The sequence below is a fragment of the Micromys minutus genome (assembly GCF_963924665.1).
Source record: "Micromys minutus genome assembly, chromosome: 9".
Lineage (NCBI taxonomy): Eukaryota > Metazoa > Chordata > Mammalia > Rodentia > Muridae > Micromys > Micromys minutus.
This window is the reverse complement of record NC_137978.1, coordinates 7,461,423-7,477,221: the sequence shown is the minus strand read 5'-3', so window position 1 is coordinate 7,477,221 and position 15,799 is coordinate 7,461,423. Positions and strand designations below refer to the sequence as shown.

The 15,799-nt window shown below is 44.0% G+C and overlaps 2 protein-coding genes across 3 annotated transcripts in view; one reads left to right on the top strand and one right to left on the bottom strand.

Annotated features, from left to right (window-relative positions):
* Positions 1 to 15,799, top strand: part of PATJ (PATJ crumbs cell polarity complex component) — a 290,169-nt gene that overhangs the window by 91,344 nt on the left and 183,026 nt on the right. For both annotated transcript variants that reach the window (XM_080921989.1, XM_080921990.1), the window contains 3 exons: positions 174 to 287; positions 1,912 to 2,319; positions 12,056 to 12,176. In XM_080921989.1, the coding sequence (XP_080778115.1) occupies positions 174 to 287; positions 1,912 to 2,319; positions 12,056 to 12,176 (643 nt within the window). The remainder of the gene's footprint in view (positions 1 to 173; positions 288 to 1,911; positions 2,320 to 12,055; positions 12,177 to 15,799) is intronic.
* On the bottom strand, positions 5,525 to 6,021 carry LOC308424245 (small ribosomal subunit protein eS12). The gene has a single exon (XM_080921176.1). It carries the CDS (start codon positions 5,943 to 5,945, stop codon positions 5,547 to 5,549), a length of 399 nt encoding a protein of 132 aa, XP_080777302.1. The 5' UTR covers positions 5,946 to 6,021; the 3' UTR covers positions 5,525 to 5,546.

Genomic DNA, 15,799 nt, shown 5'->3' with positions numbered 1-15,799 from the left:
TACTTCAGATTGGTGAATTGTCGCCTAAGGTTCAGTTTCATTGTGGGTAAATGTTAGCTTTGTTGAGAACATTTACATGGCCTTTGTTGAGTTATTGCAGTGGATGAGAACTGTCTAAAGAGAAGTTGGAGCTGAAGGATTTTCTTAATCATAAAAGTGGTTTTTAATTTCAGGAGGATGAGAAGGAGGAACATTTTATTTTACATTCAAACAACAATGGAGACAACAGTGAGCCTCCAGAAACTGTTCAGGAGATCCACTCTTCTCTAATCCTCGAGGCACCCCAGGTATTTGGTAAAGTTATTTGCCATTTGAATGAGTGAGAGGTGGGGGGAGAGGCAGAGGGAGAATGAGAGAATGATATTCACCCCTAAGCATCACAGGTGTACCTTACCAACAACTTTCTCTGTAATTAGTATTTTTTAAATTAAAAATTTTCATTTAGTATAACATTGTCTCTTTAATGACAGAAGATGTAAAAACATTTCAATGAACAAACACTGGGGTTAATGGCACGTCTCGGGTAAAGCACTTGCTCCCAAACCACCTGAATCAAACAATAGGAGAAAGCTAACTCTCCCAGTGCTCCTGTGATTTCTACACATGCGCTAAGGCACGTAACTTCTTCCATCCCCAGATAAAACTTCTACCCTCAAGTAAATATAAGATTATTGTAAAAGAGCAAGCATATTTTTTAAACACTAATATATATCCAAAATTTGGGAGAAAGATTATATCATGGAAACAGGCCTCCATGTAAAATGCTATGGAACATGGAACCAAACATGCAAATTCATATTTGACACTGTCCCAAGAAGATTATCTCTCGGACCTCTTTGGTGCTATAATCATAGCTAGTGTGCACTGAGGGCTCCTTTTCATTCCTGAAATGTACTTCATTCTTTGTTTTACTTGCCAACAAGTGTTTAGCCGTGTTCCTGACATATATGTACACCGTCACAGATGGATGGGCAGTCCCGTAATATCCACCCTCTTAACATCTTATAAGTCCTGATTTTTCAGATATATCCTCTGACTGATCAGTTTTTGAGTCAGATTTGCGGTCTTGATTTACTGTTTCAGTGTGAAGCTGAACCATGTGGTGGTGAGTTGTGAGAAGAAAGCAGAGGGGCAGGTGGATTGCGGACTTTACACTAGGTAGTGCTTAATGGCGGGGCTTACGATAGAATGCGTGTTGGTCTGTAAGGAGTCCAACTCTGCTCAGCAGCCACAGACTCGCCAGAGTTAGGGCAGAGGCTCAGCAAAGACTACATTCTGGTTTCATTCCTCTTTACCAGTTTCTCAGTGTAGGTGACAATCTTTCTGTTATTTGGCGTAATTGGAGAAAATTATACTCAGAGTACTTGAGACATATGACTGTTTCCTTAATGTGTAAAGAACTTCCTTTGTAGAGGGCTAGAGGTGGAGCTCTGCAGTGGAGTGTTGCTTGGGGTGGGCAAGGCCTTAGGTTCAATCCTCTGTCCTTCAAAAAAGTAAAAATCAAAGGGTTTTGAACTGTCCAATAGCTTCACTTGTTGAGTTCCTCATGCATGGCCACGCTGGGCTTGCAGTCTTCCCCATCTTAAGTAGGAAGTGAGTGCGGTTATGAACTACCACTTGTATTAGGAAGACGTTCTGTGTGTGGTGTAGCGTTTGAACAGAATTCCTCCCTGTGATGGAGACTTGCCGGTAGTCACCGTGTGGTGAAGCCTTCAGTGTAGTTCCCCTGCAAATGGCAAGTTCCACCTCTTTACTCCAATGTGTTCCTGGGCTGTTCAGAATGAGCTGCAGTTCTTCCCCTGCCTTAGTGAAGGCGGGGTGCTACAGTCAGACTGGCAGGTTTTCTGGTTGCGGTGTACAGTGCAGCTTTAAGACAGTGAACCTGAATACTTTAAAACTTTTGATTTCCAGGGATTTAGAGATGAACCGTATCTTGAAGAACTTGTGGATGAACCTTTTCTAGATTTGGGAAAGTCTTTGCAGTTCCAACAAGCAGACGTGGACAGCACCTCGGAAGCCTGGGAAATGCATGAATTCCTGAGCCCTCCGCTGGAGGGAAGGGGTGAAGAAAGAGAGATGCTTGTTGATGAGGAATATGAGCTCTATCAAGATCACCTCCGGGCCATGGACTCACACCCACCACCCCCACACATTCGGGAGGCCCCTCCTGCATCTGCCAGGCTGGACCTCCAGGATGGCACACACTGGATGCATGCTAACCTCTCAGGAGGCGACATACTTGAGTGTCCCGGTGCAGAGTCCAGGATGAGTGCGTATCCGCAGGAGATGGAGCAGCACAGCCGCAGCGCGGCAGACATGGTACGGCTTTGCTGCGCATGCCCACCTCCCGCGCTGCCCCTGCGCCCCGCGCTCACATTACTCCCACAGACGGGACAGGAATGAAACGGGCTTTTCACAGTTAGGATGGCCGCCAGGAGGCACTGTGCTTCCGCTCACCCTTTTTATTTTATTTTATTTTTTATAGCAATCCACTTCTCTGGAATCATGAGCTATGGGTTACATTACTAGTCTAGTGGTTTCTCACTGTGTGTGTGTGTGTGTGTGTGTGTGTGTGTGTGTGTGTGTGTGTGTGTATGTGTGTGTAACATTTTTCTTCTCATTTCAATAAAGAGTTCTTTGAATCCTTAAGATTTTCTTTAAAATTTCCTAAAGGTAACATGGTTATATGTTTCTCGTGTGTTATATTTGTCAGGGGAAATCAGGGCAAAGTCAACATACAGTACATCATTATATACAGGGCATTATTATTGCTGTCTTCGCTGTTCATAGCATTCTCCCTGCTATGCATCATGGGACAGTGGCATCTGCCAGAGAAGTACTTGTGTGTCTGAGACTGTTTATAACTTGACAGGAAGCATTACCTTTTAATAGGTTAACCTTACTATTAAATCACCAGGAAACTTGATTTTTTAAAAAAAATAAAATTATATTTAATTGGTTGTTTTTTTTTTTTTTTTTTTTTTTGAGGCAAGATTTATCTTCATAACCTTGGCTGTCATGGAACAGGCTGGCCTCACTCAGAGATCCACCTGCCTCTGCCTCCCAAACTGGAATTAAAGGCAAATGCCACTACCTCCCGGCTGCCTGTCGGATGTTTTTGTTTTTCTGTTGTCTTGCTTATTTTCTGGCCTGAATTTATTTTCAGACGTATGAGGAGAAAGTTACCATGGATGGTGTTTTTATTTGTTGAAGTTTTCTAATAAGCATTTTTCTGCATGTATGTATGCACACCATATGCATGGCTGGTGCTTGCAGAGGCTAAAAGTGGGTGTCAGATCCTGGAACTGATGCTTGTTCACTGCCAGGGGGTCCTGGGAATCAGCCAGAGCCCTCTGCAAGATTAGCAAGTGCTCTTAACCTCTGAGTCACCTTGGCTGCCCCAGAGGGTGTATTTAAAGGGACAGGATGTCTCTAAAGGTATGAGGGTTGTGTGCTTATCCAGGTCCCAAGGCAAAGTAGGCAGAAGCTGGCTTTCTCGCTTCCTCCCATGGACATTTCCTCTTTTTCCCTCATGCAAATCCTATGGATTTGTTCTGTTGGGCGAGGTGCTAGCCTACTATTGATGTAGCCTCCAGAATGCCCCACAGCAGAGGGTTTTGGGCAGCCTACGAGGGAACAGATGTTTTAATGTGTAAGTGGTCTTGGATGCTGGAAGCAGTGACACGGTTGCCTGGTGTCCCCTGCCAGCCCTTGCCCAGATCCTCAGTGTTCATACTGGATCTTCACTTAGATACGCACACCAGAGCCAGAGATCGCTGCACATGTGCACACTTGTGGCTGCTTTTTTGCAGAGAAAACTTCTATTGATTTAAATAGAAGACAAGGTGGAATATTGATCCCTGTTGCTACTTAAACATTTAAGGCAAGAAATGAAATAGGCAGATATATTTAGAAAATTGACTTGATACATTTAGTCAAAATTCATGTCTTAAAAGCTGTATCAGGTTAAATCTTCTGCATATATGAACATTTAACTATAATTTCATTCCAGTTATTTCAGTGCATATTTCATGTCTATCTGTGTTCATAACTGTCACTTTCAGATCATCCAGTTTTCTATGTAGCTTGTTTGAGATAGGCTTTGTTTAATTTTACTTGTTAGTTTGCTCTTGGCTTCCGTGACCACACCGATCACAATCAGCCTGGGCAGGGATCGTTGGCTGGCTTCAGCTTACACTTCACCCGGGTAAGTTGAGGCAGGATCTCAAGCAAGAAGTGGAGCTAAATAAAATACTGTGAATTGGCTTCCTCTCTGGCTCCTGCTCAGCTAGCATGTGTACAGTCTAGACCAACATGGGCACTTTCAGACCTGCCACAGGCCAGGATTTTTAGGAAAGTTCTTCAGGTGAAGTTTTGTCTTCTCAGTTGACTCTGGGTTGTGCCAAGTTGACAACTGTATCTAAGCAAGACTGGTTTTGTTTTTGTTTTGGTTTGTTTTTTTTTTTTTTTTTTTTTTTTTTTTGGTAAAATGTTTTTTTTTAATTAAGGCTTGTTCAAGACAGTAGTTAGTGCTTACAGTTTAAAGGACATGCATCTTAATTTCTAGACTGGCATACAATTGCCCATGTTAGTTACTTATTCTTGCTTTAAAAAAAAAAAAAAACCAAAACAAAAACACATGACCAAAGTGAGTTATAGAAGAATTTATTTGCGTTATGGTTCTAAAAGCTTAGAGACCATGATGGCAGATGGTAGCTGGATACATGCTGGCTGTATCTAGAAGATGGGGTTGGGGAGGAGACAGGGGACTAGCACCAGGCTTAGAAAATCTGCCCAGGAGGCATACCTCCTCCAACAATGCCACATGTCCTAAACCTGCCCAAAAGGCACTACCAGCGAGGGAGCAAATGGTGAGCATCTGAGCCATTGGCACATCTTCATCCCAGCCAGTGCAGGGTCTGATCTCCTTATTGCTTCCCTCACAGATTTCCCTGAATTCAAATAGCCAATATACAGTCACACTGTTTCCTTTACACTGCAGCCAATATACAGTCACACTGTTTCCTTTACACTACCACCCTGAATTAAAGTAGCCAATATACAGTCACACTGTTTCCTTTACACTGCCACCCTGAATTAAAGTAGCCAATATACAGTCACACTGTTTCCTTTACACTACCTCTTCTCACATTGAATTATATGATTTATGGTTACAGGACATATTGATGAAGATTGTTTCAGCTCTAATAAACTCTGAACACTACCACTTGATTTTTTATTAATTTTTCTCCATGCTACAGTAATGGTAGAGTGGGCTTGGATCTTTACTTGCCCACTGTTTGTACTGATGGACCTCTGGAATCATACCTTATCATGCAATCTTGACTTATGCAATTATACCTACTCATGTGATCATAATTTATCGTGCAATCATACCTTATCATGTAATCTAGGTTTCTTGTTTCCTATACACTTCTGAAGAAGACTGTACAGTATTTTCAGCAGCCTGTAATCTGTCATATGAAGTCACATATGGAATTTTCTTTTTTCTTTTTTTTTTTTAAATGAGCCAAAATTTTATTTATTCATTTCTTGCATTTGAAGTATTCCTCGATGACATCCTTGGCCTGAGATTCTTTGCCATAGTCCTTAACCACTACACAACTGCAACCAACCACTTTCCGTGGTTTCCCCTCTCGATCAATTTTACAGAGGCCAACCCATTCCCCAAGTTTCTTGTTGTCGTCAACCTTTATCAGGTTGATCTGGTGCTCGGCACACAGCGCCTCCACCAGCTTGACATACATGGGCTCGTCACAGTTGGATGCAAGCACACAGAGATGGGCTTGGCGCTTGTCTAAGGCTTTGGCAGCTTCGCGTATGCCACGTGCTAGGCCATCGTGGATGAGGGCGGTCTTCAGCACCTCTTGTAGAGCAGTGTTGACATCCATTACACCTCCAGCAGCTATGCCTTCCTCGGCCATGGCGGTGGATCACGGGTGACGCCGAATCTTGAACGCACCCGAGCTTCTGCCTCCGCGCAAGTTGGCGGCAGCAGGGGAAAAGCTGGAATTTTCTACTTGTGTAATATAGGTACTTACTTCCAATTTAGGAATAAACTAAGCTTTCCAACCTATACTATTAACACATATAATATTACAATCCCTGATAGGATTTAAAGCTGTTCAAATATGTGAAGAACATGTAGTTCCTAGCACCCATTTAGGGTCCTCAAGAGGCTTGCGAACCATTACTGCGTCTGTCTTGATAAGGCTGTGTTTGTGGTATACAAATAATCCCCAAGAAGGTCAAAGCTGATTTCCCCCACCAGTCACATACTCTTCTTTTAGGTAAAGGGTAAGCTATGACAGTTTCTGGATCTGTGTTGTTCACCACACCACCATACAAATTGTGTAAATATCTGTATTGTGTACTTTTTAGGCATATAGTTTGATGGTATTAAATACTGTTACACTGTTGTGTGACCACCATCTCTGTCCATCTCCAGAACCTTAGCTTCCTTTGCAGAAACGTTGAGCCCGAGGGTTGATAAGTGCCCTTCCCTTGCTCATTGTCCCCTGGCATTAACTGTAACTATCTTCTGTTTAAAAATGTGAGTACTTTATAGTGAAGGTATGATAATTACCACTATATGTCTGACTTATTGACCACAAGCTGTTCATGTGTATGTCAGACCACCTCGCTGAGGTAGCATCATTTACCCTGTCTGTTTGTCTCAATGGAAAATCCTTCTGACCCTTTCAGATCAGGGCTCAGAGAGTATCTGTTAGAGCGAGAGACATTAGTGGAGAATAAGAAAGGGTTTCTGTGGGTAGAACAAACTGGTTTGTTTAGGATCCACAAGTGAAAATTTGGGGGACAAAGAAAATTTGTAAGGCTGCTAGAGGTGCTGCCATCTTCAGGCTGGGATGGGTATTAGGAATGAACTACTGTTTTTCTATGGGAGTAGATCCAGCCCGTGACAGCTTGTTTCCCACAAGTGTCTTCTTGGCATCCCCCTCTTTCCTGCCTCTCTCTCTCTCTCTCTCTCTCTCTCTCTCTCTCTCTCTCTCTCTCTCTCTCTCTCTCTCTTTCCTGCCCCCCTTTCTCTTTCTCTCTCTCTTTCTCTCCCTCCCTCCCTCCCTCCCTCCCTCTCTCTCTCTCTCTCTCCCTCTCTCTCCCTCCCTCCCTCCCTCCCTCCCTTCCTCTCTCCCTCTCTCTCTCTCTCTCTCTCTCTCTCTTTCTCTCTCTTTCTCTCTCTCTCTCTCTCTCTCCCTCCCTCCCTCCCTCCCTCCCTCCCTCCCTCCCTTCCTCCCTCCCTCTCTCCCTCCCTTCCTCTCTCCCTCTCTCCCTCTCTCCCTCCGAGACATGGTCTTACTTGTGTAGGACAGGCTCTCATCCACCATGAAATGGACTTGCCACTATTCTCAGGTGCTGAGATCATAGGCCCGAGTCATCCAGCTGAAGCTGCTGCTTTCAGTCATGCAAGGGAAGTTCTAAAGAATGGCTTCTTTTTGTACCTGCAAAACATATGGTGATTTTAGCTTAAATCATCTGTGTAGCAACTTACAGTTCCAAGAATGTTCTCTCATGTGCCACTTTTTTTGGCTTTCCGCTGGGTAAGTGTTGGGTACTGAGCCAGGGTCCTTTGAAACAGCCATACATGCTTTTAGCTACTGAGCCATGACCTGGACCAGCAAGTTGTTCTTCAGTGACAGGGTCCTCAGAAAGAGGCCCAAGCCATCAGAAGCTAATAATAGAAGACAGAGAAGATAAGAACGTTTGAGACCAGAAGGTCTTGTACAAGCTATAGCCAAACAGCCCTTAAGTTTTATTTCTAGGGGAGAAGTGGGATAGAGTAAGCAGAGTCTGTCATATAATATGACCAAGTCAGCGGGAAGCTAATTAAACAAGCTTCACAAGGGCAACACGGTATCTTAAGAGCATTATAAATCTAGCATACAACAGTCTTGGGACTGATAATTATAGCCAAATATGGTGGGAAGATTAGGTTCTTGGGATCTGAGGCCACAGTTCCCCCAAGGCCCTGGCCTCAGGCCATGACTTGCTCTGCCAAGCATATTCCTGGTTTTAGAAAAAGCTGTGTTTTCTATACATCAGTGCCTTAAGGAGTGTGGGGTGGGCTTCAAGGCGCTGGACCCAGACTATTACTGGCTTTGCCAAACACTTCTCTCTACACTAAGGCCCCAGGGGAAGCCTAGGTTCATCAGTCTAGCCCTCAGTAGAGCGGTGTCTCTAGTCCTCTACCCCACTGTTCATGGATAATGTTGCTGTAAATGCTGGTATATATAAATACCTGCTCGATAACCTGTTTTCCGATTTTCTTGGGATGTCAAATTAGATCACAATCAGAGATTCTTCAAAGGATCCTGTTACTTATTTGGGAATAACAGATTAACTGTGTGAATGCACACATAGTGATCGGCAAACATTTTCAGAGTCTGAGGCAAGTTTTTAAAAGACAAAAACTTACACTTACAGTTTATTGAATATGAAGTTCCCGCTCTTGAAGCCCAGCTTATTAATGGATATGCTGATTAGGCAAGTATTCTGTTAGAAGTATCTTGTCTCAAATTTTGCAAAACTAACATACTGATGAAGTGTGTGTGTTCGTGGGGCATGTCAAGCTTGGGGTGTTGGGAATATGTTGGGAATAGCAGAGCGTGGTGGGTACATGGAGTATATGAGCCAGGTGCCTATAATCCCAACATATGGGGGGTGGAGGAGAGGGTTAGGAGTTCAGGATCAGCTTTCGCTCCATAGTAAACCTGAGGTCAGTGCTGAGTTAGACCCTGATTTTAAACCAACAGAAAGCAAAGATTCGTCTCTGACAGGCAAACATTCCTCATTGTTTGGTGTCCAGCTTCGCCATTCCCTTGCTAATGCTGGTTTGCCTCAGTCTTTCAGACTTCTGTTTGTTAGTAGCAATTGTGCCCTACTTTGAGATGAGTTTTGAGATGGCAACTTGTTCATATCCCAGTGCCTTAGCTACGTCCTGTCCTGTTGTGCCAGACGATGGCCGCCCAACAGAAAATGTAAAGAGAGGGTTACCTTAGCTCATGGCTTCAAAGGAATTTCTACCTGTTTATTATCGGGAGGAGTTCTTGGTGGCAGGAATGTGGGAGAAGCTTAGTCTGTGATAGTGACCAGGGAACAGAGAGCACAGGCTGAAACCAGAGGTGACCGGAACCCTAAGAGACCCATTCCTAGTGACCAGCTGCTAAACATTTGCTAGGCCCTGCTTCCTGAAGTTTCAGTGTTCAGAATATCAGTGCAAGCACTTTATGGCCTGTAGGGGGCGTTTCAGATTCAAAGCAGCTCTGGCTGGCTGTGAATTCTACATTCTCTTGCCTTAGGCCTCTTTGAGTGCTGGGGTTCCAGAGATTATAGACAGGCGCCAGCACACCTATCTCGTTATGACTTTGATTTGCATTTTGTTAATTAGTGGTTAATGATGTTAAGCATCTTTTTATGTTGACCCCATATGTATTTGTGGGAAAACCTGCTTTGCAACCATCTGTCCATTTGTTAAAGGTTTTGATTTTTTTATTTGTTTGTTTGTGCTTTTATTCTTGTTTTGATTAAATCCTTCAGGATTATTTCCCTTAGAATGATGGTTTTTCCCCCTCTGTTTACAGAGGGGGAAATAAGACAAATTCAATTTTCTAAAGGCCTAAACTTTCAAATTTGCTTCCTAAAGGCTGCAAAGAGAACTCAGAAGTTAAGAACACTAGTTGCTCTACCAGGGGACCTGGGTTCAGTTTTAGTACCTGCCAAGGTACACAAACAAGCATGCAGACAGAACATTCATACATGTAAAATAAAATAAAAATAATAAAGTTAAAATCTTCACTAAGATACAAAGCTATTGTAAAATGCTTTTCTTGAGTACTCCGTACTTCCAGTCCTTCCTCTCCTTCCTTCAGGAAGTTACTGCTGCTTCTGTTCCAGTCTGACACATAGTCAGACTCCACTTCTCACGCCTGTGTGATCTTTGAGTGGAGTGGGGCCTTGCAGGCTCCATGGTCATCTGACTTTATATTCTCTTCTCTTCCCTGATCATTATCTGTCTGGGAAAGCTGTCTGGAATCAACATCTTTACCACTGAAGTATGGCTTTTTTTTTTTTTAAAGATTTATTTATTTGTTTTATGTAAGAACACTGTAGCTGTCTTCAGACACACTAGAAGAGGGCATCAGATCCCATTACAGATGGTTGTGAGTCACCATGTAGTTGCTGGGAATTGAACTCAGGACCTCTGGAAGAGTAGTCAGTGCTCTTAACCACTGAACTATCTCTTTGAACCCAAAGACTGACTATAATGATTCTAAAGAAAGTGGATCATTAGAAAATATAAACATTCCAACTTTTGAACAATTAAAATCTCCAACAATAAAAAATCAACAATAGTACCTGGTGGGGTGGTACAGTTCTGTGATTCCAGCAGTCAGTCAGGAGCTCACAAATGAGCTAGCCAGAGTTACAGAGCTGTACCAAGTTACAGCGCTTGGAAAACTACCACCAAAGTTTTAAAAATGCTAATCATTTCAATTAATATATCTATATGGTGAGCATAAAATTTTAATTATGATCTTCCCTTTTCCTCCTCTCTCTCTTCCTTTTCACCTTTTCTGCCCTCTTCTTGTCAATAAACCTTCTTTATATTAAAATATTTTAAAATTTATGCTCATAGAATTTATGCTCATGACAACTTATATTTGTGGGCTGCTACAACAAACGTACTATTTTCTGGGGGAGGTTTAACATCAGAAATTTATTTCTTACCCTCTGAGGCTGAGAAGTCTAAGGTCAAGGAGTCGGTGGCTTTGATGCTTTGGAAGAGCTCAATTTGTGGTTCACAAGTGAACCTTCTATAGCAGGTTGTCCAGGATTCCGAATTGGGCCTGTTCTCTCCTGCTACTCCCCGCCTTCGCTAAGGCTTGCCTTGGGGACCTGCATGCCTCACTGAGGCCTGACACTGAGACCTGCCTCTTAACACCTCTACTTGGGAGAAGTGGGGCCAATCAAACCCTGTTTTCAAGCTTCCAGGGCCCTGAAATTAAATTGCATTAAAATAGATGAGCTAGAGAAAAGCATGCATATTCACTTAAGCTTTGAATAGCATGGGGGCCTCATGAGGGAGCACCGGAAGCAGCTAGTCAGTTCCTCAGGTTCTGACTGACTGCACAGGACTGCTGTAAAGTGCTCCTGCCTCTTGGGGAGAGGCTCAAGGTCTCTCTGCTGCTTACCCTCGAAGAGAGATGTTGGTCTCTTTCCCTTCAGGGACAGTGTCTTTCACGAGGGGATTTAGATTCCAGCTTCTGGTAGGAAATAGCTTGAAGGTCAAAGCCATCCTTTTCTACCTGCTGTGTTTCAAGGGCATTCAGTCTAAGGTCTGTCTCACTACTTAACCTCTTTGAGTAATTTGATTCAACACAAGACACTGGAGAAGGCCCAAGTGTTTCAGCATTCCAGCAGAGTATATCTTTAAAAACCCACGAAAGACAGGGCCATAGAGGAAAGCACTATGTTATCAGCAGTGTTTATCAGTCTGTAAGTTCTACTTTGGGCCAGTCTGCATGACAGAGTGCGTATGAGTCAAGCTGTTGGAAGGCTGTGAGTTCAAAGCCAACCTGGGTTACTAGTGAGACCCTGTCTGGAAGACAGCAAATGAAAGAAATAATAGGGTTGGGGAGCAGAGCAAAGACCCAGAAATAGCAGTGATGTCATAGGGATACATCCAGGTGCTATATCACCAAATGACTTGGTTGACAGCCAGTTTGCTTTTGTCTGCGATGTGCTTGTTTGTATTTATTGGTTAATGCTTAAAAACAAAACTCTATCCGGGTTTCCAAGTCTAGGCTCATGCAGCATTTGTTGCAAGTCATGGGAGAGTAACCCGGGGAAGGGGTTGGGGGTGGGCTGGCGGCAGGGTGGGAGGTACAGAGTCTGTGCGCGCAGACGCAGCGGCTTACAGCCCGTTATCCGTTGTGTCGATGTCTGCCTTGAACAACATTATGGCATTCTCATTGCTGCTTAACGTGCTGAATTTCTGGTTTTGTTCCTTTTCAAGATGAAGGAAACCTTTGGCCTTGATTCCCGGCTGCCCATCCCCTCTGAAGGAAATGGTCAGCACCGCAGATTTGACGCCATGGAACATCTTCATTCGCTAGCGAGCAGCGGCCTGGATTTAGGTTTGTGAGCTTTGTTGGGTGATTGGTCCGTGTGCTTTGCTTTCTGGACAGTGTGCTACACTGTCATACTGGCCACCCTCCTGCTGCCTTTCAGTGTTGGGGCTAAACCACAGTTACATGGATTCCTGCTTGCCGTTTGGGCCTCCAGTACCTTTCGTCTCCTCACCATGATCTCTTGAACCTAAAACTTACTTAGCCTGTCTTGGGACAACTTGAGCTGAGAATTTCAACTTGATCTTTCAATTTCTGTGTATCAAGAAGGCTCCACATTCTCTGCCTCATTCTGCTTTGTATGACGCATAGATCGAGAGATAAGTGAGACCATTCCTTCACGTGAACTACGTCTCTACCAATATATGCTAAAGTCTCCGATGCTATTAAGTGAAATTGCTAGCTCACTGGATGGAGCTGTTAAATATTAATAAAGGGGTGCATATTTGAAACATTCATGAGGTATTTTCATAACCATAAATTATAGTTGATTCTAGGACATTAATAACTTAGGTTCCATTAAAGAATTCCGAAAGTGTTATGCCTCTCTTTGCCAACTCATAATATCAACTTTTCTATACTTGTATTCATCTAACAATGGGATTCTGGGTGAGACGGCTGTGCCATCACACCAGGACTCTGCCACTGGGCAGGACCTGAGCTGTCTTTCACTGCTGGAACCAGCCTGGCAGAAAGCGCTTCACCGTGACAACTCCTGTATTACACACAGATGGGAGAACGCTTTAGAACACAATGACAGTTTACTGTGAGGTCAAGACTGTTTTATGGGAGCCACAGAAGAGAAAGCCGTGCTGTGCTGGTACTGGGTGGCCCCTCTGAGTGACCAGAGCAGGCTGTCACTGTGGAGTCATAGGGAGGATGAGTCTGCCACTTTTCAGGTTCATGGCTGGGAAGAAAGTGGAGCTTTTATCTACATTGCCGTGGTTCTCTGCTTAGTGAGGACTTACTCCCTCATGGTTTGTAAGAATGAACGGAGCACACTGGCCTAGTCGCTGTTTTATAGGTGTGGTGGCACTGCTTGGAACTTGCTGTCCTTCCTTCCTTCCTTTCTCCCTCCCTTCTGCCCTTCTTTGCTTCTATTCCGCCTATTATTAAATCAAATCCTTCAACGATACTTCTGCATGGCTGTTCATGAAAACGCACTCCCTTCCCCCCACCCCAGGTTTTAAGTCTTAATTTCAAAGGCTTCATCCCATTTAATATTATCCTTGGGTTTTATTGCTATATATTAATTGTACAGAATGGGTTTTATTACAGTATCCCATCAGATATGTGATGCCTTTCGGTCCCATTCACCTTTGTCACACTCTTGTTCCCTCTGTGTGATCCTCTTCCTTTTTACAACTTGTCCCCTTTCTACTTACATGTCATCTTTTCACCAGTGACCCTGTGACATCCATTAGACTTTCTTCTAGAAGCACAGGTGGGGCATTCTTTAGGGGAGCATAAACAACTTGTTGGTGACTGCATGACTGAAGAAAATGACATTCCCTCTCCCAGAACCCATCTGTAGATTCTCAAGAGGAGTTGGGGGAGTACCAGTCATCATGTGGGGACTGCTGCTGAAGTCATGTTTTGTGGACTTACTCAGAACCATTTGTCAGCACACACATCAGGAATGCTGTGACAGACAGGACAGATCGGTTGGTGGCTCATGCTGAGCTTAGAAGAGTCATGTGGGCTGATAAGACATCTCAGCAACAACATGCATGCCTCTTGAGAGCTCAGCAAACAATAGACCCTGTTTGAATACCGGCTCCTCTGTACTAAGCTGTAAATCTGCTGGTAGATTCTCCAAGCCTCTCTTTCCTCAAAGATTAGTCTGAGAGTCTTGGGATCCCTCTCTCTCTCTCTCTCTCTCTCTCTGTCTCTCTCTGTCTCTCTCTGTCTCTCTCTCTCTCTCTCTCTCTCTCTTTTCCTTAAAGAAGAGATTTTTAAAAGCATTTTGGCAATTCTTTTAGAGGTTTGATACTATGCATTGAAATCCAACTAGTTACCATAAGCATAAAGTACACGTAGAACAGAATGTAACATGGAAACAGTCAGAGTTTTCTTGGTGTATATAGATTAAACATAATGATCTTTGAATACCAAAAATTGCCACAAGGCTATATTCCTAGCTCGGAATCCCTTTCAAATCTGCCGCTCACAAGTCCACTTCATCAGCAACAAACCATCTTATTTTTATAGAAAAATTAATTTTAAAATCATTTATTCATATCCTGTGTTCAACAGGCTAGTCATGACCTTGTGGCAAATCTAAAGTGATGACTTTGGACTTTGGGTGTGACTAAGTGGTGGTAGAGCACACAGTGGTTTCATCACCAACAGAAAACAACAGCCACAAAACTCACCAGCAAAATGTTGTTTCTTTAAAGTACTCACATTCCATGGAGTGTGAGAACAAACTTGCAAATGAGTGTCTCAAGATTCTAGGACGAAACAACTTTGTTTCCATCTTTCTGCCCACTCTGGATGTGAGTCCTGTCAGTAGTGGGCTGAGCTCTCACAGTGTGCACAGTGGTGTTTGTCAGGTGGGCAGCAGGCTGCTTGTGTGTGCCTATTCAGCCCATCAGCTCACTTGCTTTGCTTTCCGTTGCTGAGTTATGCAGCCACCTCACCATGTATAAGGTTTGAAAAATTTTCCCCATTCCTCTTCTGTAAGCATTTACTTCCATTTACCCAGGGGCCTTTTTTTTTTAACCTCCCTGTTTTTCTAACCTCTGTGCCCATTACAGCCATTGCCTAACGACTGTAGGCCTCCAGGACAGGATTTGTTTTATGGGCTGGTGGGTGCTGGGAGCACAGGGTGAACAGTTCTATAAAGTATGTGTCAAATACCAGGAGAGGTGAGAAATGGGCATTTGTGTGCTGGCGATGGGCCAGAGAGGAGGCGGTGGGCAGCAGGCCTGGGGCAGGCACGGGAAGTTGTTACCAACGTGTGTGAACTCATGCAGCACAGCAGTGGGAGATTGCTTAGCGAGTGGAACCTCTGTCCTTACAGCTGCCTGGGTCCTGTTCCTCCTCTGCCTCCCATGCACTGAGTGGAGGTGCCCCTGGAGCTGTCGGGCCCGCATTGACTGGCACCCGGGAATGGGGTCCCAGCAGGCAAAATGAGTGGTCACTTAGTAACAGGTTGTTCCAGGGGACGTATGGGTGGCACTCACAGGGAAAGATGGGACATGCTGTCTGTGACTCACCAGTCAAGTCTCTACAACCAGATAAAGACACAGATTCAAGGAAGCCTTTGCTGTAAAGCTTGAAATTAATTGCATGACTTTGTGACCCAGTACTCCTAGGCCGAGCTGGGAGGCAGAGAGACTTGCTGGAAGCTCACACAGCAGCAGGAACACAGAGACTTCCCACAAGATGGAGTAGAGAATCCACTCTTGAACATTGTCCTCTGACTGCCACGTGTTCACTGTTCACACCCAACACAAAATGCATTTCAACAATTAAAAATAATAGTTGACGTTTTGCTTCCAGCCCCACCACAAGGCAGTCACTTATAAAATCTATTTGCAGGGATTCCGAGGCCCTCTTCTGGCCTCTATGGGCAACACTTTCATATGCTTAATCCCAGCAACTGGAAAGCAGAGACAGGCCTTTGT